At 38.9% G+C, this 24,933-nt stretch overlaps 5 protein-coding genes and 1 non-coding gene across 8 annotated transcripts; 5 read left to right on the plus strand and 1 right to left on the minus strand.

The window, feature by feature from the left end:
• Nucleotides 1-137: 137 nt before the first annotated feature.
• Nucleotides 138-3,824, plus strand: LOC108058130 (sodium- and chloride-dependent neutral and basic amino acid transporter B(0+)-like). Its single transcript, XM_017142660.3, has 8 exons — nt 138-418; nt 476-831; nt 892-983; nt 1,611-2,080; nt 2,129-2,277; nt 2,340-2,468; nt 2,567-2,761; nt 2,834-3,824. The coding sequence occupies exons 1-8, from the start codon at nt 256-258 to the stop codon at nt 3,110-3,112; spliced, it is 1,833 nt and encodes a 610-aa protein (XP_016998149.2). The 5' UTR covers nt 138-255; the 3' UTR covers nt 3,113-3,824.
• Nucleotides 3,825-4,086: 262 nt separating this feature from the next.
• LOC108058122 (sodium- and chloride-dependent glycine transporter 1-like) lies at nt 4,087-7,466 on the plus strand. The gene is made up of 9 exons (XM_017142651.3): nt 4,087-4,419; nt 4,534-4,665; nt 4,716-4,879; nt 4,942-5,033; nt 5,159-5,619; nt 5,678-5,820; nt 6,662-6,790; nt 6,849-7,055; nt 7,115-7,466. Exons 1-9 carry the CDS (start codon nt 4,257-4,259, stop codon nt 7,394-7,396), a joined length of 1,773 nt encoding a protein of 590 aa, XP_016998140.2. The 5' UTR covers nt 4,087-4,256; the 3' UTR covers nt 7,397-7,466.
• Nucleotides 7,467-8,016: 550 nt separating this feature from the next.
• On the plus strand, nt 8,017-16,125 carry Tep3 (Thioester-containing protein 3). Its single transcript, XM_017142696.3, has 15 exons — nt 8,017-8,428; nt 10,844-11,021; nt 11,078-11,556; nt 11,617-11,947; nt 12,013-12,296; nt 12,355-12,466; nt 12,536-12,682; nt 12,744-13,419; nt 13,479-13,610; nt 13,668-14,083; nt 14,140-14,487; nt 14,543-14,720; nt 14,778-15,133; nt 15,199-15,655; nt 15,726-16,125. Exons 1-15 carry the CDS (start codon nt 8,343-8,345, stop codon nt 15,950-15,952), a joined length of 4,407 nt encoding a protein of 1,468 aa, XP_016998185.2. The 5' UTR covers nt 8,017-8,342; the 3' UTR covers nt 15,953-16,125.
• Nucleotides 16,126-16,371: 246 nt separating this feature from the next.
• Ntl (Neurotransmitter transporter-like) lies at nt 16,372-19,962 on the plus strand. 2 transcript variants are annotated; one of them, XM_017142648.3, is made up of 11 exons: nt 16,373-16,661; nt 17,384-17,679; nt 17,739-17,794; nt 17,903-18,026; nt 18,080-18,413; nt 18,473-18,624; nt 18,684-18,812; nt 18,955-19,155; nt 19,214-19,547; nt 19,609-19,871; nt 19,928-19,962. In XM_017142648.3, the coding sequence occupies exons 1-9, from the start codon at nt 16,484-16,486 to the stop codon at nt 19,514-19,516; spliced, it is 1,773 nt and encodes a 590-aa protein (XP_016998137.2). In that variant the 5' UTR covers nt 16,373-16,483; the 3' UTR covers nt 19,517-19,547; nt 19,609-19,871; nt 19,928-19,962. The 2 variants fall into 2 exon arrangements, with proteins under 2 accessions (XP_070074849.1, XP_016998137.2); XM_070218748.1 differs by lacking the exons at nt 19,214-19,547; nt 19,609-19,871; nt 19,928-19,962 and having other exon boundaries at nt 16,372-16,661; nt 18,478-18,624; nt 18,955-19,129.
• On the plus strand, nt 16,893-17,077 carry TRNAY-GUA (transfer RNA tyrosine (anticodon GUA)). The gene is made up of 2 exons: nt 16,893-16,929; nt 17,042-17,077. It is a non-coding gene; the product is annotated as a tRNA-Tyr (tRNA).
• LOC108058120 (sodium- and chloride-dependent glycine transporter 1-like) lies at nt 19,549-24,878 on the minus strand. Of its 2 annotated transcripts, XM_070218761.1 has the most exons (10): nt 24,787-24,868; nt 24,492-24,727; nt 24,022-24,153; nt 23,801-23,964; nt 23,656-23,738; nt 22,017-22,486; nt 21,810-21,958; nt 20,238-20,366; nt 19,925-20,131; nt 19,549-19,860 (listed from the first exon to the last, which is right to left on the minus strand). In XM_070218761.1, exons 2-10 carry the CDS (start codon nt 24,652-24,654, stop codon nt 19,588-19,590), a joined length of 1,770 nt encoding a protein of 589 aa, XP_070074862.1. In that variant the 5' UTR covers nt 24,655-24,727; nt 24,787-24,868; the 3' UTR covers nt 19,549-19,587. The 2 variants fall into 2 exon arrangements, with proteins under 2 accessions (XP_070074862.1, XP_016998138.2); XM_017142649.3 differs by having other exon boundaries at nt 24,492-24,878.
• Between the last annotated feature and the right edge of the window lie 55 nt (nt 24,879-24,933).

Consider the following 24,933-nt stretch of genomic DNA (forward strand, 5'->3'; position numbering starts at 1 on the left):
AATTTAGTTAGAAAATATTTGTATGACACCCCTAAATATAATAAGTAGTTTGAGCATCTCTGTCCGGCGCGACGAGTTAAATAACGAACTATTGTCGGGCTCAGATTCAGTTTGTCGGCATCAGTTCTACTAATTTGTCAGTCTATTTAAAGAAAAACGTTCGCAGATCGTTCGCTGAACACAAGATCCAATTAATTTAAGTAGAAATACTATTTGAAAATCAATCTTCGTGCTGACTAATATTGTCGATTCAACATGGTATTTGAAACTTCTCATGGCATTGGACAAAAACGCTTTTCTCCAGATCTAAATCGAGGGAAATGGGAAAAATCTACAGACTATATATTTGCTTGCTTAGGATTAGGTCTAAAGATGGATGCATTTGATTTCACATATTATGTACACAAGGATATGGGCAGTAAGTAATGAAAATGTGTGGCAAAAGTGTTAAAATATGAAACAATTGATTTTTTAGTTCTTGGAGTATTGGTGTATTTTCTGTGCATGGTACTATATTTGGTTCCAGTCATAGCCATCCACTCCTTCATGGGGCAGTTCTCAAGCAGTGGATTTATCTCCGCTTTTCGTCTGTCTCCTTTTTTCAAAGGCAAGTCCCTACAAATGAAATTCAGATACTTAACCTATTTTATTGAAATTTTAATTTTAGGCATGGGATACTTAAGTGTTTTTCTGTCTCTCTCCATGCTCACTTACTATAGCATTTATGCTGCTATTCCGCTCTTGTTCATTATAAATAGTTTTAAGCCCACTTTACCGTGGGCTTGTGAAGGATTAAAATCTTGGTACAACGAAAGCTATGGACGATCAACTGTAGGAAAATATTACAAATTAATTTGTATAAAATTTGTATCATTTTCTTGGTTTTTTAAGATTTGTAACCAGACAATCAATATGGAGGATTCTAAATTCCAAAACAATACAAAAAAGAGGGAAATTTATGTACCTTCCCTACTCTACTTTGAGTAAGTATGCAATTCTAACATTTCTTGCATTATTATTTTTATAACATTTTCAAAATTGAGAGAGATAGAAATGTCCATAACGCAAAATAAAGTTTTCTAACTACTTTTTTAGGCAATAACATTTTTCTTTAATTCAATCAAAAAATTTTTAGGATATTTTATAACTATTGAATAATTTTATTTAAATTTGTTTTGTTGGAAGAGGATACTGATACTCGTAGGTAGAACCCGTTTTTTTAAGAGGTTGCCTTGGTAATTATTTTAGATTGTTTAGAAAAAAAAATAGGTTTCCATATAGGGGCGTGTAAATTTTTAACCTCTAAGTCGTTTTAGAGATAAACTTATTTGTATTTTAGATTAATTTTTAAAGTTAGTTGTTAAAAAAATGTATAGAGCTGTTATGAAACAAAAAAGTCTTAAAATAAGAGATATTTAACTAGTCAATTTATCTGTTACACGTAGAGTTAGTGCCCACCACTAGGTATCCACATCCATTTTCAAATAGAGGCATATTTATGTTAAATTTGGTCAACGGAGAAACATGTATCTGATAGTCGTGGCATATGACCAAATCGTTTTATTTTTATTAATTTAAGGCATTTACAATTTTATTTTTTGATTTTGCAGCAGTCACTATGACATTATGCTAGAGAAAGGATTTCCGGACCTTAATGAAGACTATGAGCTATCCTGGCATTTTGTTGGCCTCTTCGCTATAGTTTGGGCAATGGTTGCACTTATTTTTTATGAATTCTCGGAGACGGCAAAATTTGGAAAATTCATTCGGTACATGGTCGTTGTGACACTGGTTCTTCTTTTAGTGTGCTTCGTGCGTTTTCTATTTCTCCCAGGAGCTCTTTCGTGGCTAGGAAAATATATAGCTCCAAAACCAAGGTACTGGTCGTCGGATGCTGAAATAATATTTGGCATTTCTTTAAGGGTGTTTGGAGCTGGCTGGGGAAGTGTGATAGCCCTGTCCAGTTTTAATGGATTCAAGACCAACATTATGTCGTACAGCTGGATTATTTGCTTCGGACAAACCTTTATTTTCATTCTGTTTAGCTTAATTTCTTTTATGCTGGAACAATACTTCAAAGGTAATCAGCTAATTTTTCGTAAGCTTTACCTAACATTTATAATTTAAGACCTTACTGAAGACGCTGATAAAACTAACATACTGAACCTTTGGGGGATGACTTTGTCCAGCGCCAGTGCTTTGTCTTCATTGGGTTGGCCAAACTTGTGGACTTTTATTTACTATACTACGTTATTAATGGCGGCTCTTATTTCGATAGTAAGTATATGTATTCGAATACATATTTTGATATAGTTTAACCTTCATATTTTCCATTGCAGACGACGCAAATATTCACAGTCCTTCAAAGTTTGTTTGATGAATTTGAGGAACTTAGAGTGAGAAAACAGGAGGTAACCTTCAGCCTAATTGGTGGCCTTTCAGTATGTTCCGTTTTCTTTTGCTCAAATGTAAGTAGGAACTTAGAATTTCCTAAGCAGCAAAGTCACACAATTTTTCTTTTTGACTATTTTTTAATTGTTATCAAATTGTTTTTCTTTTTTTTTAGCATGGTATTTCCTTCTTTTGTGCTTTCTATTCTAAAACCATTTTCCTTCATTTATTGCTTCTTTTGGTGGTTTTGTGGATTTACGGTGCAGAACGATTACAGCGGGATATTCTGTTTATGTTGGGACAGACGTTTGCCTCCTGGAAGATTTATATACTTCGCTTTATAGCTCCAATTTATTTTGTGTATTGTCTGGTTTGTAACGGACTTAGATAAATTGGTTTAAATAGGTTTTTAAAGGGGTTAATATATTATTTTTCTTACTAGCCATCAGAGATAGATTTGGCCTTATCACAAGACTCTTTCACCTCTGCCGGGGTCTACTTGATGTCCATTATACTGGTGTGGTTGCCCATTCTGGCAATACCTGGCTACGGAATTTACTGTCTTGCCCAGAGCACTGGAACCGTTTGGGATCGCTTGAGACGCACCTGTCGACCCACAGATTGGTATCCGGTGGACTTGAATCATCGCCAGCAGTACGAGGAAGCTGTAGGAAACATTGAAACCCACCAGCTTGTCGAGGTTACCGATGATATAAACTAGTTTAGTTTCATTACAAATGATTGAGTAATTTCAATATAGATTTGATAAAAAGTATCAGAAGTGGACAAACTATAAAAAAAATAAACTTTAAATTATAGCACAAAATGCCTTTCTACGGTTGGACTCTGAGAAATAGTAGCTTAAGTTTTCTATATCATAATATTTAAGGATTATTGCTCTAACGATTTTAAATGACGAATTTCGACCCATCTTTATAAATACCATAATAAAAATATAATCACTTTTCAAATAAATATATTAATTTTTAAAACCACTTATAATAGCCTAAAAAGTCCGCCGAGGTTATCATATGTAATTTGTCTAATCGTTAGTTTTAATAGCATCGCAAAAAAAATGAACAAATTGATAATAGCTCTTTAAAATATTTATTACTACTTGATTCATTTATTAATATACAGCATCAACGCCTTGTTGAGAAGAAAGTATCAGTGATTTGAACACGTAATAATTAAAATTACAGCAAGAGCGTAAACATATTTACTTGATTTTGCATTGCTCACTGAGTTTTTCCCGGGCTTTGATGACATTGCGGCTGTTTGTCTGCCCATTTTCGGAGCACAAAATATCAGTTTCCAGTTCCAGCATCGAAATGAACTTGGCAATGTGCGACGATAAGCGAGCACAAGTGAGACAGACGCAGATATAAGAGCTCTGATAATGCACATTTAAAACAAAAAACACGCAGAGAAGACAAATGCAAATACCCTAACAAAATGTATATTATCATACCGAAAAATGTTTATCTTAAATAAATTTGAGTTTGTATTTATTAAATGATTTTTGATTGGAGTATTTATTTTCTAATAAAAATAAAAACTGAACAAAATGCAAAAAGCATTGCATCCATCTTACTCTCCATTTGACTGTAGCCTGCGATAGGGCATAAACATCTGAGTACAGCGGGATGAGCTAAACAGCGGCCTGCCGTCAGAATCGGATTCAGTTCGCCGGCATCGGTTCTACTAATTAGTCCGACAATTTAAAGTGAAAACGCTCGCGGATCATTCGCTCTATAATATTTATTTCTATCGGCATGCAAAATCGGATCGGGGGTTTATATTATACATAGAAAGCATTTTTGAAATCTATCACAACTTCTGTGGTCTGATATTTTCGTCGCAAGATGGTGTATGAAACATCGTATGGCACTGGGCTAAAACCCTTTTCTCCCGATCTAAATCGAGGGAAATGGGACAAACCTACGGACTATATATTTGCCTGCTTTGGATTAGCTTTGAAGCTTGATGTGTTTGCAGCCTCGTATTGGTTCTTCTTCGAACTGGGCAGTAAGTAATAGAAATGTTGATAAGCTTGTGACTTAGGCTAATCTTTTAAGGGGCGTTGCGCTTCTGTCTACCTGACTCATTATCGATTTTAAATATTAAATTTGCCTGTTTTAGTACTTGGAATATTACCGTACTTTGTCTATATGGTGATTTATTTGGTTCCAATCATGGTCATTCACTCCTTCATGGGCCAGTTCTCCAGCAGTGGCTTTATCTCCGCCTTTCGCATTTCTCCCTTTTTTAAAGGTAAGCTTAACCTTTGTATTAAAGTATTTTAATTAATATTTGATTTTTAGGCATGGGATATGTTAGCGGTTTCCTGACCATCTCCATGCTCATTTACTACAGCATTTTTGCTGCCATTCCGCTTATGTTTATGGTGAACTCTTTACGACCCACTTTACCTTGGAGCTGTGAGGGGATGAAATCTTGGTTCAATGAATCTTCTTGGCAAACGACCGTACGAAACTGTTGTACAAATATTGAGTAAAAATAATAATAATGTGTTCTGGATTCTTTAAGATATGTAATATGACAGAGGTATTTAATGAATACGACAACGAAACAAGCTATTTTGGATCTGTAGCTCACGTTCCTTCCGCTCTTTATTTTGAGTAAGTATTTAAACGGCTTACACACACTTTTTACTGAAGAGAATTGATAAATCTCAGTTTGATCCAAGTTTCAAAATATAAAATACTTAGGTATATATTTATAAACGATTTTCTTATTTTTACAGAAACCACTTTGAAAGTAAAGAGATTGGATATCCAGATGAGGACTATGAGCTATCCTGGCATTTCGTGGGTTTCTTCGCTCTGGTTTGGACAATGATCGCATTTATTTTTTATAAATTTCCGGACACGGCACAGTTTGGAAAATTTATACGCTACATGGTAATTGGAACCCTGGCTCTTCTCTTAGTATGCTTCGGGCGCTTTCTGTTTCTCCCAGGAGCACTTAATGGTCTGAACAGATACATGACTCCAAAATTAGAACATTTGGCTATGGGAAGTGGCTCGACATTCATCATGGTTCTTCACGCGTTTGGAGCTGGCTGGGGAAGCGCGATAGCCCTCTCCAGTTTTAATGGGTTCAGGACCAACATAATGTCGTACAGTTGGATTATTTCCTTTGGACAGGTCTTCATTTACATAATGTTTGGCTTGGTCTCCTTTATGCTGGATCACTACTTCAAAGGTAATTAGTCTCTATAGCTTTTCAATACCAATATAATGACTAATATTGCATTTTTTAGAACTTGCGGATGCTTCCACTTATGTGCATAAGGATTGGCTGTTGTATTTGTCCAGTGCTAGTGTCATATCAACAATGGGTTGGGCAAACATGTGGACTTTTATTTACTATACTATGTTATTAATGGCTGCTCTTATTGTGATGGTGAGCACACTTAATATATTTCTATTTTAATTTTTATACCCTTGCAGAGGGTATTATGATTTCAGTCAGAAGTTTGCAACGCAGTGAAGGAGACGTTTCCGACCCCATAAAGTATATATATTCTTGATCAGCATCACAAGACGAGTCGATCTAGCCATGTCCGTCTGTCCGTCTGTCCGTCTGTCTGTCTGTCCGTCTGTCCGTCTGTCCGTCTGTCCGTCTGTCTGTTTCTACGCAAACTAGTCTCTCAGTTTTTGAGCTATCGGGACGAAACTTTCGCAAAAGTCTTCTTTCCATTGCAGGTAGTATATATGTCGGAGCCGACCGGATCGGACAACTATATCTTATAGCTCCCATAGGAAGGATCGGAAGAAAAAAACTTTAAAAAATTCTAGCTTCGGTGTTTTTTGAAATATTACCTTCTACTTTTGGGGATGTTATTTTTTAAATATTTCTGAATTTCGAATTAATTATTTAAAAAATCGGACTACTATATCATATAGCTGCCATAGGAACGATCGGAAAATTAATGGAAAAGTAATAGGAAATAAATTCTAGCTTCTTTGATTTTTACTGTATTATCTTCTACTCTAGGATATGACTCTTTTTAAATATTTCCGAATTTCAATTTTAATTTGATCAAAATCGGACGACTATATCATATAGCTGCCATAGGAACGATCGGAAAATTAATGAGAAATATTAGAAAATTAACATTTTTGCGATTTGTTAATTAATAGGAATGATCTGCAAGGGTATATAAGCTTCGGCTGGCCGAAGCTAGCTTCCTTTCTTGTTTAAAACGTTTTTAAACAACTCACCTGCACTTTTAATTTTCCAGTCGACGCAAATTTTCACTCTTCTGCAAAGTTTGTTTGACGAGTTTGAAAAACTTAGAGAGAGGAAGCGGGATGTCACCTTTGGCCTTATTGGAGGTCTTGCATTATGTTCGTTTTTCTTTTGCACGAACGTGAGTACATAAAATATTCGTTAAAAAATTGTACTAATTCGTATTCAAAATTTTTTAGCACGGAATTTCCTTCTTTTTTGCCATTGGTTGCGATAGCATTTTCTCACACAGCCTTCTTCATTTACTTCTTATACTGGTGGTTTTGTGGATCTACGGCCGAGAACGCTTCCAGCGGGATATAGAGTTTATGTTGGGTCAGCCGTTTGCTTCATGGAAGATTTTTATACTCCGCTTTATAGCTCCCATCTTTTTGGTGATTAGTCTGGTTTGTTATGGACTCACACTTATTGTTGTTTTTATAAGCTAACATTTTTTCCCTTATAGCTGATAGGAATAGTTGTGTTCTTAGCGGAACACTTTCACTTCTCAGTGGTGGTCTTTGTGCTGTCAATTCTGTTGGTGTGGTTACCCATTCTGGCAATACCTGGCTACGGATTTTACTACCTTTTCCAGAGCACTGGAACCTTTTGTGATCGCTTTAAACGCGCCTGCCGCCCCACTGATTGGTATCCGCTTGAGATGGAGCACCGCCAGCAGTACGAGGTAGCCGTTGGAAACACTGAGATGACGCACCAGCTTTTCGAAGTTACCGAGGAGGTGAACTAAGAAGTGATAGAGTTTCAAATGTACAAGATGATTTAAACCCATAATAAAAATATATTTTTATGAAAAAATACATTTAAAACTAGTCCAATAAGTGCAATAACAATTCTAGGTCTTGACAATACAATTTGAAAGGAAACGTTTCTGGATTTTAAATTAAATTACTATTAACCTACGCTCACGGCATGTGTACTAAAACCTGAATACCAGTATTTATGTTTGGTTAGGGTCAAAACTTAGCAGTGAACGAAACCCACACCGCGAAGAGCTTTAAAGCGTTCCTACTTTTTTTGTAAATTTTTCGTATTTTAAGTTATAATTCAATAAAAATTAAAAAATCAAAATTTTAGATGTTATGGAAAAATTAATAATAAAATTTAAATTTCATTACAAATTAATGATCAATATAAATAATGTTGTATTTAAAAAAATCCTTAATTGAAGTTATTATGACTTATGGTTTACCTTATTTTAACTGGAAGGGTATAAAAACTGCGGTTTGATGAAATAAGCTTCCCTTGTTTGTTTTTATTTTTTGAGCTTGTTGCGCCAACCAAACTACTGTGAGAATTTAAACATTGCAAGAGCGATCGGCGACTTGAGAAGTCAGTTGGCAGTGAGCTTTCAAGCGGACAACAGGTGATCGCGAGCGTTCCGTTCCGCGGCAAAGTTGAAAATCGCGTAAAAGCCAAAGCGAGTAAAGTCGCTCCAAAAACGCGCACTTCGTCTTGGGCAATCTGCGGTGCTTTTGGTGCTGCTGCAATCGCGAGTGAGAGGGCGATACATATCGCCAGTGAGAGTGCGAGGGAGAAGGAGCAAAGCGCCTGCCCACGGCAATAAAGTTCGACTTGGTTTTTGTTTTAATATGTGATGCCAATACACAATTCGACAATCGAGAAAACGTGTTTACACTTAATTTTGCTAACGTGATTCAAAGAAAAGTATAAAAATGCGCCTCCAGGCAGCGGAAATGGGATCTATTTCAGTGCTGATCTTAGTCACCGCTTGTTTATTCTACCAAACATCGGCTCAGGGGTTAGTATAGCCCAGATACATCACCTCCACAGGTGACACATTGAAAAAGCAAACGAAAAATGGAAACATATTTAAATTCCGCGCCATGACATCACTCCACTCCAGATGAAGTTGGGGAAACAAATGACTTAGACGACGAACTCAAGAGATCACTGAGAATTTCGGGAACGCTGCCGCCACGCAGATCTGTAATTAACAACATGTAATCAAGAAATTAGCCCTGGGTTTTATTACTGTCATAATAAGCTGACAAGACCGAAACGAGTCGGGAGATGAAATAACCCGAAGCCAACGCGATTTTTGGAGGCGAATTTCAAACAGCCTACGCGCATTTAACTGGTTAGGGTGACGCAAGGTTGGGAGATGCTAAAAAGGAGATGCATCTCGATAGAAAAACCAAATAATTCAGGAACTTTTTGTAGTATTATTCAATATTATTTGTACTTAGAAAAATATATTATAATATTTGGTATAATAATAATGTTTGAGATCTTCCAGTATACTTAAGTCATCTTACATTTATAAACATTTCATAAATATTAATACAACAGTTTGAGAACCAGTTTCTCAATTTCTCAAAAGTATTAATTACATCTTAAACGGAATCACTGTCTTAACGTCTCGATTCACCCTGATGGTGCTTGTTTTTAGGTGACACATAAACTTGGATTGCTACTTGTGTACTCATTTCCGATGGCTCACCTTGAGAGTTGACCAGTATCGGCGATCTTATAATCACTTTGCGAATTTATTCAGCTATGTTTGTATGTAGAGGTCCAGCAAGAACTGTGATTGATCGAGCAATGGCAGTTCCACTGGAGGCGTCTACTTCTGGTGCTTTCCACCTCTTTCTTCTCATATTCATGATCTGTCATTGAGTTGGCTCGAGTTCAGTCTGCCACCATATATGGGGCACTCATTCAAGGCTTCCAGATTTCGCCAGCTCATGTGGGTGAATTTCAATCAATTGAACCCGGATCGGGAATGAAATTCACCTGGTTACAATCGTTTAACACCCCTTGGCAGAATCAATCAGGCGGAACATCGCGACTGCAACTGGTAACTCGAAGCCTGCATTTTGCGGCCAATTTGAGCAAAAGCGAAATTGTTTTTGCCATTTACCTGCTGGCTGAAAACCGTTTTGCGAGACCGACCGACCACCAGGGGAACCTGATTTTTTAGGCTAACAAACGTGATATAAACACAAAAGAAAATTTTTGGTGGGAACAGGTTAGAGCCGCCACACCAATTGGAATTAGAACAGGCGGCAAACTGTGAATTACGCCAAAAGCTGGCACAGTTAGGGAGCACTTCATAAATTTTATAATTTGGCTACCATTTAAATGAACAGCCCGAAACTTACTACCAAAGGGAGCTACAGACGGGTATAAGTAGTACTAAGTGGAAATGCCAAATTAAATAACTAACATGGCTTGGGCAACATTGTTTTTATGAATTGTCTTTTAGGAGAGCTTTTGGTGCTGACAAAAAGTGGAAGTTTTCACATTACCTAACACAAATAAAGGTATTAGGTAACTGTTGGGAATATATTTTCAAACTCTAAACAAAATCTCGAATATTGAACATTCATATCTATCTTTCAATCCTCTATAAATATTCCAGTTGAATAATAATAAGATGATAATTATAAATGCTGATCTTACCCTTGTTAGTAATAAGGTAGCTCAAAATGAACATTACAAAACAAAAGCATATTTAAATAAAACCCAAAATCTTTAATTATCAGCTCTGCAATTGTTTGGCTCCGCTGATTTAAAATCTTTCAAATTCTGCATTTCGAGGAAGGGACAAAAGAAAACCACACTAAAATAGTTATAGCTCGAGCCACTCTGCCGTGCTTCCCACAACCCCGACCCCGAGCCATCAACCACATCCAACCATTTCCGACAAATGCCGCACCGCAGCAATTGATGCTGACCCGACCGGGGAGTTAAAGTACAATACCCTCTTTCGGGCTGGGGTATTGTCTTCCGTTAGACGCGTGAATGAATAGCGAAGAAAAGATTCAGATAGCAGGGCAGCATAGGTGTAATCCACTTATCTACGAACATTAAATCTCAAGCTCTTTTTGTTTGCTTTTCTACGGCGGTCGTATGGTGGGGAATATTTTGGTTTTGAGTAGTTGGAAAATGAGAGTTACCGAAAGTAGGGGAACATTTAATGAAGCTTTATAGTTTTAAAGAAAACAGTTACAAATATTTAAGATGTAAGAAAGATACAAATTGAATTATTAAAATTTGGGAAATAGGATTTAATGTCAACTATGTAAAAATAAAAGATGTAGCTTGAGATTCTACAACAGAATATGTTTCAACCTACCCATCTAGTTCTTACCACAATATTTATAATTTTATTTCAAAATGTAATTTTTTGATATTCATATAATTAATACAGGCTCTATTCCATTATTGCCCCGAATACGTTGCGTCCGAACTCGCAATTTCATGTGGCCGTAAGCCTACACAATGCCCCTGAATCGGCCACATTCAAGGTGGGGATCCTGGGAAGCGCTTACACGGACTTTAAGACCGTGGAGTTGCGACCCTTCTCCACACAATTACTGCACTTTGAGGTGGGTGTTTATAAAATCATCCTCCAGTCATCCTTTTAATCTAAAATCAACATTAGATTCCCGCCCTAAAAGCTGACAGATATCGTCTGACCTCTGAAGGTCTGGGCGGAGTTCAGTTTACCAACGAGACCCAGCTGCACTACGAGTCCAAACAACATACGGTTTTGGTTCAGACGGACAAAAGTATCTACAAGCCGGGCGATCTGGTCCACTATCGAGTGCTCATTTTGGATGCTAATCTGAAACCCGCTCGCGGCTATGGACGTGTCCATGTGGATATCAAGGATTCGGGTGATAATATTATACGGAGCTACAAGGACATTCGGCTGACCAACTCGATTTACTCGAATGAACTTCGATTGTCGGACTATCCTCGTTTTGGGACCTGGTCTATTGTGGTGGAAGTAGCGGAAATAACCCATACACAGACCTTCGAGATACTCGATCATATCCTTCCCAAATTCGTGGTAGATATAGATACTCCCAAGCATGCTATTTATAAGGATGGCAAAATATCAGCCACTGTGAGGGCCCAGTAAGTATTATATTTGCCCATTAAAACCGTATATGATAATCATCTATTTTCTTTCACTAGTTATGCATTTGGTCAGCCAATTGTGGGTGAGGCCACCCTGTCCATATATCCCACTTTCTTTGGCTCGCTGCAACCTTTTGTTAATGATCTCATCACCCGAAAAGTTGTCCCCATCGATGGCAATGCCTACTTTGAGTTTGACATCGAGAATGAGCTTCATCTGAAGCAGGATTATGAGAGGCAGTATCTTTTGGATGCCCTGGTTGAGGAGAAGTCCACGGGTTCAGTGCAAAACTATTCAACAGTTTTGACGTTGCACCTGAATCACTATCGCGTGGAGACTGTCAAAGTGCCCAGTTACTATATTCCCGGAGTGCCTTTCGAAGCAACAGTGAGTGGTTAAGAAAAACTTTATTTTAACCCCTTTTTAATTACTTTAATTTAAATATTTTCAAGGCTCGTATAGCTCGCAATGATGACGCTCAATTGAGGGACTTCAATCCATCGATCACCGCCTATTTGACAAATGTTTATGGCAGCAGTGAGATATACAACCGCACTGTCTACAGCTTGGATGCCAGCGGCGAAATAAAGATGAAGTTCACGGTTCCCACTGGAGATCAAGATGAATTTCATTCCATTATTGTCGACTACCAGGGTGTGATTAGTGAGGTGGGAAAGATACCGCGAAAGCATCTGCACACCAAAAACTATATTACTGCCAAAGTGCTGAACGATAGGTGAGTGGGAATACCGAAGTGATTTGATATGAATATAAAATAAATTAAATATTTTTAGACCCACTGTAAATCAGGAAATATCTGTGGTGGTGCGCTCTTTTGAGCCAATTAAATATTTCATGTATCAAGTGGTCGGACGTGGCGATATAATTCTTTCTCGCAGTGTGGATGTAAGTTTAAAAGTTATTTATATTTTTTTAAAATTAATTTTTTTATACTTGTTTAATATTTTTGCTTAGGTGACCGCTGGCACTTTCCACACCATCAAATTCCTGGCACCATTTGCCATGATGCCGAGGGCTAAGCTGCTCGTTTATACGGTGATAAATGGCGAGTTTGTTTACGATGAGCAGGTCATACAGTTTGAGGAAAATCTGCTAAATGCGGTAAGAGTTTTGCTATTTAAATTACTACTATTTCATTTTAATTCCATACCATTTCGCTTAGGTACAAATTGAGGCTCCAATCAGAGCACCTCCCGGCCAAGATATAGATATAGGTATTAGCACCAAGCCCTACTCCTATGTGGGTCTCATGCTAGTGGATCAAAATGCGAATGCTTTGAGGAGTGGTCACGATTTAACCCACAAACGACTGATGGATGCCCTGCGTTCATACGAACTAAGCGATGTCAACACCCCGACGGGATCGCCTGGCAAAGAATCCGGTGTGATAACCATGTCCAATACGGACTACTTTGTCGAAAAGGAGGCTGAGAGCAGTCCGGCCTTGGGTCGAGATGCATCCACTGGGCCCGAGGAGGACAAGCTGACAACTGTGCGAAAAACAGACATTGGACCAGCCCACAAGATCGAGGTTAACACCCTGCCTCCTGGCAAAGGACGATATGCCTTCTCCTACACACCCAAGCCTTTCTGGCACAATCCAAGGATCCATGTGATGCGCGAGCCGGCGGATACGTGGCTTTTCTTGAACATCTCCGCTGGCAGCGATGGAAGGAACTTTATCCACCGGAGGATTCCCAGTGAGATGACCTCCTGGGTAGTTTCAGGCTTTTCTCTGGATCCTGTTAATGGTCTGGGATTATCGCCGGCAAATGGCAAAATGGAGGCCTACAAAGAATTCTACATAACCACGGAGCTTCCTTATTCCATCAGAAGGGGTAAGTCACTTGGAGCCCATTACTTATAGGTATATAATAAATATAATTTATATTCCCAGATGAACTCATCGCCCTTCCATTTGTGGTGCACAACAACAGGGATAGCGATTTAAGCGTGGAGGTTACTTTTTACAACTCAGCTCTAGACTTCGATTTCCCCCAGATAGATCCCAAGGCCACTAATCAACCAAGTGAGTTCTTTCTAATAATCAAAGAATTTTTATCATATTTTTTTTAATTCTCTGTAGAAATTGAGCTCTACAGGCGTAGATCCTTGAAGGTTCCAGCCAGATCCGCCCGCTCGATATCCTTTATCGTGACTCCCAAGCGAGTGGGTTCCCTTTTGGTCAAGGCAATGGCCGCCTCCTCCCAGGCTGGCGATACAGTGGAGCAAAATCTTCTGGTGGAGCATCCTGGAGCCACGGAGCGGGTCAACAAGGGTTTCTTGCTTCATCAGAACTCAGAGAGGAATAGGAGGAATGTTACCATTGCTGTGCCACGAAATGCCATTCCCGAATCCACACGAATCGAAGTATCGGCCGTTGGCGATCTGATTGGCAGCATAGTGGGCAATCTGGATAACCTGATCCTGCTGCCAACGGGCTGCGGTGAACAGACCATGGTTAACTTTGTGCCCAACCTGATGGTTCTTAGTTACTTGGGGGTAAGTAAATGTTAGTAAATTGATTACTATTTTATAATTTAAAATTATTATTACAGCGCCTTCGGCAACTCACACCCGAAGTGGAGCTGCGTGCCACAAATAATCTGGCAGTGGGCTATCAAAGAATTCTTTATTATCGCCATGAGAATGGCGCTTTCAGTGCCTTTGGCTTGGATGCCAAGCGCAGTTCCACCTGGTTGACGGCCTATGTGGCTCGATCTCTGCGACAGGCGGCTCCCTTCACCCAAGTGGATGGGAATATTCTGCAGAAGGCACTCTCATATCTGGGAAGTGTTCAGTCGGCAAATGGTGGCTTTGAGGAGCGTGGCGATGTCCTTGAGCGGTTCGGCGACGATGGGATCAGTCTGACTGCCTTTGTGACCTTGGCTTTGATGGAAAATGTCGTAGGTGTTCAGGGTTTACAACCATAAATCAAGATTTAATATGAATATTTTCTAGGATCTCTATCCGGAGTACCGAAACAACATCAACAAAGCCCTGGACTTTATCACTAGGGGCTTGGATGGATCCAATAATCTTCATGCCATGGCCATAGGCACCTATGTGCTCTCTCGAGCCAATCACAATGCCAAGGCGGCTTTCCTTCAGCGATTGGACTCGATGGCTACCAACAAGGGTGAGATTATTATTGATTTATTTTTAAAATAATCCTATCAAAATACCTTTTTTCCAGATGGTCGCAAGTGGTGGAATAAGACGGCTCCAGCTGGTGAACAGCAGTCACCCTGGTACAATGCCACCCGTAGTGTGAACATCGAGATCTCCGCCTATGCAGCATTGGCTCTAATGGAAAACAACTTGGTGCGCGATGCTTTGCCCGTTCTGGAATGGCTTATGGATCAGCGGAATTCCAGGGGAGGCTTTGTGGCCTCCCAGGATACGGTAGTGGGCCTCCAGGCGCTCTTCATGTTTGCCGAACGCTTTTCGAGTAAGGAAACTAACTATCAAATCGGTTTTCATTACGGAGAAGGCGCCGAAACGATCATAAATGTGAATGCTGAAAACGCACTGGCCCTGCAATCGGTGGAGGTGAGCTAAGGGATATATTTCTAATATATCTAATATTTATTATTTATTTTACCTTTCTGAAATAGCTACCCAATAATCTGAAAAACCTTAGCGTTTCGGCTACTGGTGCTGGCCTGGCCTTTGCCCAAGTTAGCTATACCTATAACACGAATGTGACCAGTGCTTGGCCGCGTTTTGTGCTCGATCCCACCGTGAATCGGAACTCCCATGCGGACTACCTCCATCTGTCGGCCTGTGCGAGTTTCGTTTCGGTGGCAGGAGAGGATGAGCAGCGCTCCAATATGGCCGTGATGGAGGTGCAACTGCCCAGTGGCTTTGTCGTGGACCGGGACACACTGCCCACCTTGGAATCGAGTGAGCGCATCAAGAAGGTGGAGACCCAGAACAGGAACACCAAGGTGGTTATCTACTTTGATTACCTGGACAGGAGGGAGGTCTGTCCCACGCTGCACGCCTACAAGACGGTCAAGGTCACCAAACATCGACCAGTGGCCGTGGTCATGTATGACTACTATGATAGCGGTAGGAGGAATTAACTTTAATACTCGTAATATACTTGTAATAAATGTATACACTTTTCCTAAACTTCCAGCTCGTCGTGCCAGGCAGTTTTACAGGGCGCCCAAGTCCAATATCTGCGACATTTGCGAGCACGCCAATTGCGGTGACCTCTGCGAAAAGGCCGAGAAACGCGAGTCCAAGCGACCTGATGACTACACGGCGATAGCAGGTCGCGGTTCAAGTCCGGAGCTCAAAGCCATTCCACTTTTATCGGTAGTCGCGGCTCTGTTGGTCCTCTTGAAGAGCCTCAGCTGTTAGACGATGTTGTTATTGCCACGGAATGTGGAACCAACAAGGAAATCGAAGCTTTAACAAACCCACTCACATAGTCCCTAAGCTAGCCTAATGTATGCCGTGAACTAAACCTGATCTAAGTACATCTAACGATGCTAAAGTGTTGCCAATAAAATGTTATAACTTTTACTAAAACCTAAAAATGATGTTTGGAGTGGAATATTGATGGATTAAGTAAAAAAATCACTAAAGAACAAAATAGAGCTACGATATAAATACAAATATTTTTTAAAAAATAGGCTACGCTCATTAAAATATCTGGAATTTCCTTATTGACCAAAGACAAAGGCAAGGTGCCAAGAAATCACTCATACGCACTGTTGCTTTCGAATATATTCAGACATTTCTTTGACCTAGACACACATAGCACTCAATCACTTGCCATTTTTATTTTGACAGCTTCAAATAAATAGTGTAAAAATAGATACGTTTATACTCGATACACAATTTGTATTTGTGAAGTATGTTAAATTCCGAGTGCAGCCTTGAGTGACAATGGCCAATCAACAGCCCCCGACGACGATGGCCCCGCGGAAGGAGAAGCGCATCGAGCGGGACGAAAATCGCGGCCAGTGGAAGTCCAAGTCGGAGTTCATCCTCTCGCTGCTGGGCTATGCCATTGGCATAAGCAACGTTTGGCGTTTTCCCTATCTCTGCTACCGCAGTGGCGGCGGTAAGTCATCTGGCCACCCACTCAACCACCCAACCACCCACCATCTGGCGATTCGATGAGTGAGCTCAAGCTCTTGCCGCTCCAAAAATAGCGCAACACACAGCACAGTGACGTCAGCGAACGAGAGTGCTGCACTCAATGGCAGTGGTTATTTTTAGGCCTCAGCTTTCGAGTGAAAGCTGGCAAAGCTCCGGCACTTATAATGGCCATTTGGCCCAGCGAACGGCGACGCCTTCGATAGCTCAGTTGGTAGAGCGGTGGACTGTAGAGTTTCCGAGGCTTGGTGATGCGAGCAGTGGCAGGACTCTGGGCTAAACAATACCATGGCCCAGATAGCGCCTGCTCTTGTATCATCAGTTACTGAATCGCGATATGTTGAAATCCATAGGTCGCTGGTTCAAATCCGGCTCGAAGGATACTTATTTTTGGGAACTTCATTTTTTTTTTTTTTATGAAATAGTTTTTAAAGATTTTTTATTGCCGTTTTATGTTTGGCCGATTTTTCAGTATGTTAATTATCCGAATATTAGTTAGCCACTAAATAGTATAACAGTGTTTTTAAAAAAAAAAATTAAACAATTTTGTAGACTTAAAATAATTTGCTATTGCTATTTTGCTATTTGTTTTAATTCTAATTTTTTAACAATTTTTAAATTTATAATGTTGTAATATGAATAAACTAAGTCTATTCAACACTTATTGTATATACTCTCCGTTTTCAGCCGCCTTTCTGATCCCATATCTGCTGATGGTAATCGTGGCTGGCATACCACTGTTCTATATGGAACTTCTGATCGGTCAGTTTTCGAGCACAGGATGCACGGGCATGTTCCGCATGACGCCCCTGTTAAAGGGAACCGGATTCGCCCAGGTGATGGTGAATGCCTACTGCGTGTGCTACTACTCGGTGATCATATCGTATCCCATCCGCATGATCTCCTACTGCTTCTTTAAGAAGGTTCCCTGGCAGGACTGTGAAAACCCTTGGAACACCGACGTCTGCATGAACCCCGATGACGTGAGCTAATAAACTGCACAAAAAATGATCATTGTAACTATATATTTTCGATTCCTCAGTTTGGAAAGCATAATAATACTGAGGGATTTAAAACTGCCGCCGACGAGTTCTTTCAGTAAGTACTAAAAATTATGATTAAGTTTGTGTTAAGTATTTTTATATCCTGACTCAAAAATAGTTTTATCAAATATTTGGAAGAATAATTTATTAAAATCTCTTGCAGCCTGGAAGTGCTAAGAATCTCAAGCGACATCTCAGATTTGGGCGGAATGATATGGGAACAGTTCCTGAGCCTGCTGATCACCTGGATTATTGTTTACCTGTGTTTAATGCGCGGAATAAGATCTGTAAGTCTTTCGGTTAAGGATAGACTCCATCATTAGTTATCCATCGATTGTAGGTGGGAAAGGTGGTGTACTTCACGGTTCCCTTTCCTTACTTACTGCTGTTCATCCTGTTCGTGAGAGGTGTCACCTTGCCTGGGGCTTGGATGGGCATAAAGTTCTTCCTGTATCCCGAATGGCATCGCCTGCTGGACCTCAAAGTCTGGGCCGATGCCGCCATCCAGATGTTCTTCGGCATCGGACCCGGCTGGGGTGGTATCGTCAATATGGCCAGTTTTAGCAATTTTCGGAATAATGCCAGGTGCGACACGATAATCATAGTGTCGATTAACGTATTTACCAGCATATTTGCGGGATTAGTGGTCTTTGCTGTGCTGGGCTTCCTCTCGGGTAAGCTTGTTTTGTGCACAGTGCATAGTTCTAAAACTTTAGATGCCGTCAATCCAAAGAAAAGTCGGGCATACCCGTGGAGACGGTGGCCACTGGTGGAGCAGGACTTGCATTCGTCACCTATCCGGAGGCCATCGCCTTGCTGCCAATACCGCAGCTCTGGGCCCTCATGTTCTTCCTAATGCTCTTTCTGCTCGGCATCGACAGTGTGGTGAGTTGCAAGATATGCAGATATTTCAAAGTATCTACTAACCCTGTGCCAATCCGAAGTTTGTACAACTGGAGTCTATCATGTCATCCATTTTAGACGAGTGGACCTGGGTAAGGAAGCACAAATGGAAACTGACGCTCATTTGCTGTCTCTTCTTTTTTTTGGTCTCCTCCATAATGTGCACAAATGTGAGTACTGTCTGTAATGTGAAATTGGGATAAAATCTATAGTTTTTGCTATCGAGAATGTGCATAAACTATCGAAGTTTCCTCAATTTTAAAACAATCGATAGTTTCGATAGTATACATTGTGAGCTTTACTTTATTTTAGGGCGGCATGTATATCCTCCAGCTGTTTGACTGGTACTCCTCGGCAATAGCCGTAATTGTTATTTGTATGGTGGAGATCACCATGGTGGCCTATATTTATGGCATTAAAAACTTTATGCTGGATATCGAGTTTATGCTCGGCAAAAGACCAAGTCTGTACTGGAGGATCGTCTGGCAGATCGTCACTCCTCTAGTTCTAATCGTAAGTAGCATTTTATTAATTTGAACCCTTTTCATTGCTCATATTTTCCCGACTTTAGTTCATTCTCATTACGAGCATCGTGTTCATGAGGACCATCACCTACAACAACGTGGCGTATCCCCAGTGGGCCGTTATCATCGGATGGGCCAGTTTTGTGTCGTCTGTTATTTGGATACCGCTATACATATTCTACGTCATGATCCGCAAGAGGGCCACATTGTGCGAGAGCCTTAAGAAGCGCCTCAAGCCCCTGGATTGGACTCCAGCTGATCCGCAGGATCGGGCGGACTACGAGGCCTTCCGAAGGCAGCGCCAGATGCCGGGAATGATGTCTGAAACAGATGTGGAGGGCTCTAAATAGATTTTATATATATATATACTTTTATTATTGGGTAATAAATTATAGAATTTTATTATTTGTAGTAGAACCACTTAGATCTGTTCCTCCGTAAGCTGGTTGGTCATCTCGGTGTCGTCCCCAGCTTTCTCGTACTGCTGGCGGTGCTCCATCTCAACCGGATACCAATCGGTGGGACGACAGGAGCGTCTTAAGCGGTCCCAAAAGGCGCCAGTGCTCTGGGAAAGGTAGTACAATCCGTAGCCAGGTATTGCCAGAAGGGGTAACCCCAACATTATAATGGACATCACGTGCAACTCTACTGAGATCCAAGTGTGATTCAAAAGGGACAAGTCTATTCCAATCGGCTACAAAAAAGGTATAATTTAAAGCTTTTACGAAACTCAAAAAACGGATTATTCCATAACAAACCAGACAAATCACAAAACAAATTGGTGCTATGAAGCGGAGTATAAAAATCTTCCAGAAGGCAAACGGCTGACCCAACATAAACTCAATATCTTGCTGGAAGCGTTCTCGCCCGTAGATCCACAAAACCACCAAGAGAAGCAATAAATGCAGAAAATTGTGATGGAAAATAGCATCAGCCAAGAAAGTACTAAAGAAAGCAATACCATGCTGGAATATATAGAAAAGGAATTTGATTAAGTTTGGAAAATTGTCTATTAGTGAATTTATTTTATTTTATTTCATTTTTTTTTTTTGAGATATTTTAAGAACTTACGTTAGTGCAAAAGAATATGGAACAAAACGCGAGCCCACCAATAAGGCCAAAGGTCGCCTCCTGTTTTCTTACTCTAAGTTCCTCAAACTCATCGAACAAACTTTGAAGGACTGTGAATATTTGTGTCGTCTGCAATGAAAAATAATTACGTGTAAACTTAAATTATAAAAAGAAAAATACAAATTTAATTACAAATTTTAAAGGTAAATAATTTTGAATAGGAAGAATATGATTATTTTTCATCATAATACATTACATTACATTTTTCCAAACATATTATATGTTGCATATTTTAAATACAACGAAATACTTTAATTTTGGAATAACTATTTTTATACCCTTGTAGAGGGTATTATAATTTCAGTCAGATGTTTGCAACGCAGTGAAGGAGACGTTTCCGACCAAATAAAGTATATATATTCTTGATCAGCACCAATAGCCGAGTCTATATAGCCATGTCCGTCTGTCTGTCTGTCCGTTTCTATGCGAACTAGTCTCTCAGTTTTAAAGCTATCGCGATGAAACTTTCCCGAAAGTCTTCTTTCTATTGCAGGTAGTACATATGTCGGAGCGAGCCGGATCGGACCACTATATCTTAAGGCTCCCATAGGAATATTCAAACATATATAAGACAAGAAAGAAAGCTAGCTTCGGCCAGCCGAACCTTATATACCCTTGCAGATTGTTCCTATTAATTTACAAATCGCAAGAATGTTAAATTTCCTATTATTTTACATTAATTTTTCGATCGTTTCTATGGCAGCTATATGATATAGTTGTTCGATCTTTTTAAAATTAAAATCGAAATTCGGAAATATTTAAAAATAGACATACCCCAGAGTAGGAGAGAATGTAATGAAAATCAACAAAGATATAATTTGTTTTCCTATTAATTTCCATTTAATTTTTCGACCGTTCCTATGGCAGCTATATAATATAGTGATCCCATTTTTAAAATATTTAATTCGAAATTCAGAAATATATAAAAAATAATATTCCCAAGAGTAGAAGGTAATACTTGAAAAAACACCAAAGCTAGAATTTTTTAACGTTTTTTTTTCCGATCGTTCCTATGGGAGCTATAAGATATAGATGTCCGATCCGGTCGGTTCCGACATATATGCTGCCTGCAATAGAAAGAAGACTTTTGGGAAAGTTTTATCCCGATAGCTCAAAAACTGAGAGACTAGTTTGCGTAGAAACAGACAGACGGACAGACGGACAGAAGGACAGACGGACAGACGGACATGGCTAGATCGACTCGTCTTGTGATGCTGATCAAGAATATATATACTTTATGGGGTCGGAAACGTCTCCTTCACTGCGTTGCAAACTTCTGACTGAAATCATAATACCCTCTGCAAGGGTATAAAAATTCTTGTTAATTTTTAGAAAGTAGGCCTTTTTAATTCTTGACTACTTAAAAACAAAATTCAAAAATAGGAACACTGAATCTGGAATCCCTGGAACTGCACCGAGTGAGTATTACTTTATCTGCAAGGGTATATAAGCTTCGGCTGGCCGAAGGTAGCTTCCTTTCTTGTTATATTTATTGTACTTGGATTTACTTACTATCAGGATAACAGCAGCCATTAATAACGTAGTATAATAAATGAGAGTCCACAGGTTTGGCCAACTCATTGTGGACAAAGCGCTGGCACTTGACAAAATTCTCACCCAACTGTTCATTACATCTACTTCATCTGAATCGTCAGCAAGGTCTGGAACAGTAAATCCAATGTTTATTTAAGCTAATGATTTATTGTGAATAGCCCTTACCTTTGAAATGATGTTCCAGCATAGCGGAAATCAAGCTAAACATAATGTAAATAAAGATTTGTCCGAAGGAAATAATCCAACTATACGACGTTATGTTGGTCTTGAAACTATTAAAACTGGATAGGGCTATCACACTACCCCAGCCAGCTCCAAAGGCCTGCATAGCAATAAAAAATGTTGAGACGGAACTTTCGACAAAATTATATGGTTTTGGAGCTGCGTATTTGTTTAGCCACGAAAACCCTCCTGGAAGAAAACAGAATCGCACAAAGCACACTAAAAGAAGGCCCAGTGTCGCAATAACCATGTATCGTATAAATTTTCCAAACTTCGCCGTCTCCGAAAATTTAAAAAAAATCAATGAAATTATGGCCCAAACCATGGCGAAGAGACCAACAAAATGCCAGGATAGTTCAAAGTCATCATTGATATCAGTGAATCTGTCCTCTCGCGTAGAGTTAAAAAGATTGCTAAAAAAAAAATCAGAATAATATTGTAATGAACATTATAACACTCTGAAACAAAATAAATGCTTTTTAAATCTACCTCGAAAAAAAAATAAAAAGTTTTCCGACGCAAGGATTCTTAGCAAAAGGACCTTAAAGTTCGAAAAATGCTGAATTTGGCGAACTTTCCGGAGGTATCACGGTCAAACGGATTCATGGTTTATTTTGATTCCTATGACGCAATTAATTTATTTCTCCCTTAAAAAAAACCCTAACATTTTTTTTAGTAAAGAGATCGAAAGATCAAAACAAACCATGAATCCGTTTTCCTAAAATTATTCTGAGTAAAAGGATCGAAAGGTAAAGAGTGTATTTTTTAAAAATCTTCAACATCAAAACAAACCATGAATCCGTTTGACTGTGATAGCTCCGGAAAGTAGGCCAATTTCAGCATTCTTCAAACTTTGAGGTCCTTGTGCTAAGAACCCTTGCGTCGAGGAAAATTTTTGGAAATCGCAGTTTAAATTCGAAATTCGTAACAAATTCAAAATTATAGCATCCATCCAGGTAAATTTTTTATGTTGCATAGTGTAATTAATGCTTAATTTTACAGTGCTTTCAGATTCTACCCCAGTATAATCGTTTTAATCAGCTACACCCAAAAAAAACTCGATATGAATCGTAGGTCAATTTGACCTTTTTTAAGGTCATTTTTAACTTGATATGGGGCCAGGTAAATGTGATATGTTCGAAATGTAAAAAATCTTATTTCTGACCAAAACGTACACTAGTGCGAGCGAGAAAACATGCTTGAAGTACGTCAGTTCGAATTTCGAATCAGTCTTTCTCGCTTCCACTCATGTCATTTTGCTCGCCATATTGATTCTTGCGCTCTTTTTCGAAGTTAGAGAATCTCCGAGAGAGAGAATTCGGCAAAATGATATTATTTAATGTAAATTTATGAATATTTCAGGTAAAAACGATATGAGTAGGAATAACCAGAAAATTACCTGGACTTATCGATTTTACGGCGACGTGCTTTTTTTGTGTGTAGTTTAAATCTTAGAGAGAAGAGTTAAACGATTATCGGGTATACATTATAATATTTATAAAAAAAATAAGTGTTATTAAATTTAAATTTTAAATTGCTTATTGAATAAATTGAGAAAAATAGAATTACTAAATAAACTTACTCAAAATAGAGGACTGAAGGTACCTCAAGACTTGTGTAGTCTTGGAATGCAGAGGACTCTCGATTAATTCTCACATCACAAATCTTAAAGAATAATCGAAATTATATTATTTTTTAATATACTTGTTTTACACAAATTTTCCTACAGTCGATCGTCCAGAGCTCTCATTGAACCAAGCTGTGAAGCCTTCACAACTCCAAGGTAAAGTGGGTCGAAAAGAATTTATGATGAACAACAGCGGAATGGCAGCATAAATGCTATAGCAAATGAGCATGGATAGAGACAGGCAAACACTTAAGTAGCCCATGCCTAAAATAAAAATTATAATATAATAGGTAAAATATTATATTATTTATCGGAACTCACCTTTAAAAACAGGAGACAAACGAAAAGCGGAGATAAATCCACTACTGGAGAACTGGCCCATAAAGGAGTGGATGACTATGATTGGAACCAAATATATCACCATGTACACAAAATACAGCCATATTCCAAAAACTACGAACGGAAATTGAATTTAACGATAGTTTTAATTTTTAATAAAAACAAAAATAACAATTTGTGTGCCTAAGAATTGAATTTAGAGCTGAACATGCCCTTGGTAATTTAATAAAATACTTACTATATACGGTACTTTCCCTAAATTTGTTGTTTTAATTAACAGAAATAAATCGAAATATTTGTATACAACAAATTTAATGGGTCCAATATATACTAAATCTAGAATGAATCATTTTTTATATGACCGTTTTGTAATTGCAACGCCCCTAAAAAGATTAACGTAACCCGGAAACATCTTGCCCTGTAATACAAAGATACATCATTTTTTTACTTACTGCCCAAATTGTGGTGCGAATGAAACAAGATATCAAAAACATCTAACTTCAGAGCTAATCCGATGCAGGCAAATATAAAGTCCGAGGGTTTCTCCCACTTTCCCCGATTTGGATCGGGACAAAAGGGCTTTTGTCCAATGCCATAGGATGTTTCATATACCATCTTGTATGGGTAATATTAAACAGTAAGAGTGACGCTAGGCCCAGCTTTAAACTTGGACTGTTTCTTTTAAATGCTTTTGAGTAGAACGAACGACATGTGAGCGTGTTTCTTTAATGAGACTGAAGCAATTACTTTAACCGATGACGACAAACTGAATCCGACTACAAGTCTGAATTTAGCTTATCGCGCTGGACAGAGATGCTCATACTACTTATTATTTTCAGGGGTGTCATACAAATCTTTTATAAATAAATAAATAAATAAATTGTCTAAAAAAAC

Source organism: Drosophila takahashii, chromosome 2L (assembly GCF_030179915.1).
Source record: "Drosophila takahashii strain IR98-3 E-12201 chromosome 2L, DtakHiC1v2, whole genome shotgun sequence".
NCBI lineage: Eukaryota > Metazoa > Arthropoda > Insecta > Diptera > Drosophilidae > Drosophila > Drosophila takahashii.

Coding starts and splice junctions, on each gene's coding strand:
- LOC108058120 (XM_017142649.3), bottom strand. CDS start 24,654: ATGGTATATGAAACATCCTATGGCATTGGACAAAAGCCCTTTTGTCCC. Junction 23,739..23,800: donor AGAGCTCTGGACGATCGACT/GTAGGAAAATTT, acceptor TTATTCTTTAAG/ATTTGTGATGTGAGAATTAA. Junction 19,861..19,924: donor TTTGTTTTGTGATTTGTCTG/GTTTGTTATGGA, acceptor CCTTTTTTGTAG/CCGATTGGAATAGACTTGTC.
- Ntl (XM_017142648.3), top strand. CDS start 16,484: ATGGCCAATCAACAGCCCCCGACGACGATGGCCCCGCGGAAGGAGAAG. Junction 18,414..18,472: donor TGTGCTGGGCTTCCTCTCGG/GTAAGCTTGTTT, acceptor GTCAATCCAAAG/AAAAGTCGGGCATACCCGTG. Junction 19,156..19,213: donor TCACTCCTCTAGTTCTAATC/GTAAGTAGCATT, acceptor TCCCGACTTTAG/TTCATTCTCATTACGAGCAT.
- LOC108058122 (XM_017142651.3), top strand. CDS start 4,257: ATGGTGTATGAAACATCGTATGGCACTGGGCTAAAACCCTTTTCTCCC. Junction 4,880..4,941: donor AATCTTCTTGGCAAACGACC/GTACGAAACTGT, acceptor GGATTCTTTAAG/ATATGTAATATGACAGAGGT. Junction 5,034..5,158: donor CCTTCCGCTCTTTATTTTGA/GTAAGTATTTAA, acceptor TTATTTTTACAG/AAACCACTTTGAAAGTAAAG.
- LOC108058130 (XM_017142660.3), top strand. CDS start 256: ATGGTATTTGAAACTTCTCATGGCATTGGACAAAAACGCTTTTCTCCA. Junction 2,469..2,566: donor CCGTTTTCTTTTGCTCAAAT/GTAAGTAGGAAC, acceptor CTTTTTTTTTAG/CATGGTATTTCCTTCTTTTG. Junction 2,762..2,833: donor TTTATTTTGTGTATTGTCTG/GTTTGTAACGGA, acceptor TTTTCTTACTAG/CCATCAGAGATAGATTTGGC.
- Tep3 (XM_017142696.3), top strand. CDS start 8,343: ATGCGCCTCCAGGCAGCGGAAATGGGATCTATTTCAGTGCTGATCTTA. Junction 13,420..13,478: donor TCCTTATTCCATCAGAAGGG/GTAAGTCACTTG, acceptor TTATATTCCCAG/ATGAACTCATCGCCCTTCCA. Junction 14,084..14,139: donor TGGTTCTTAGTTACTTGGGG/GTAAGTAAATGT, acceptor TTATTATTACAG/CGCCTTCGGCAACTCACACC.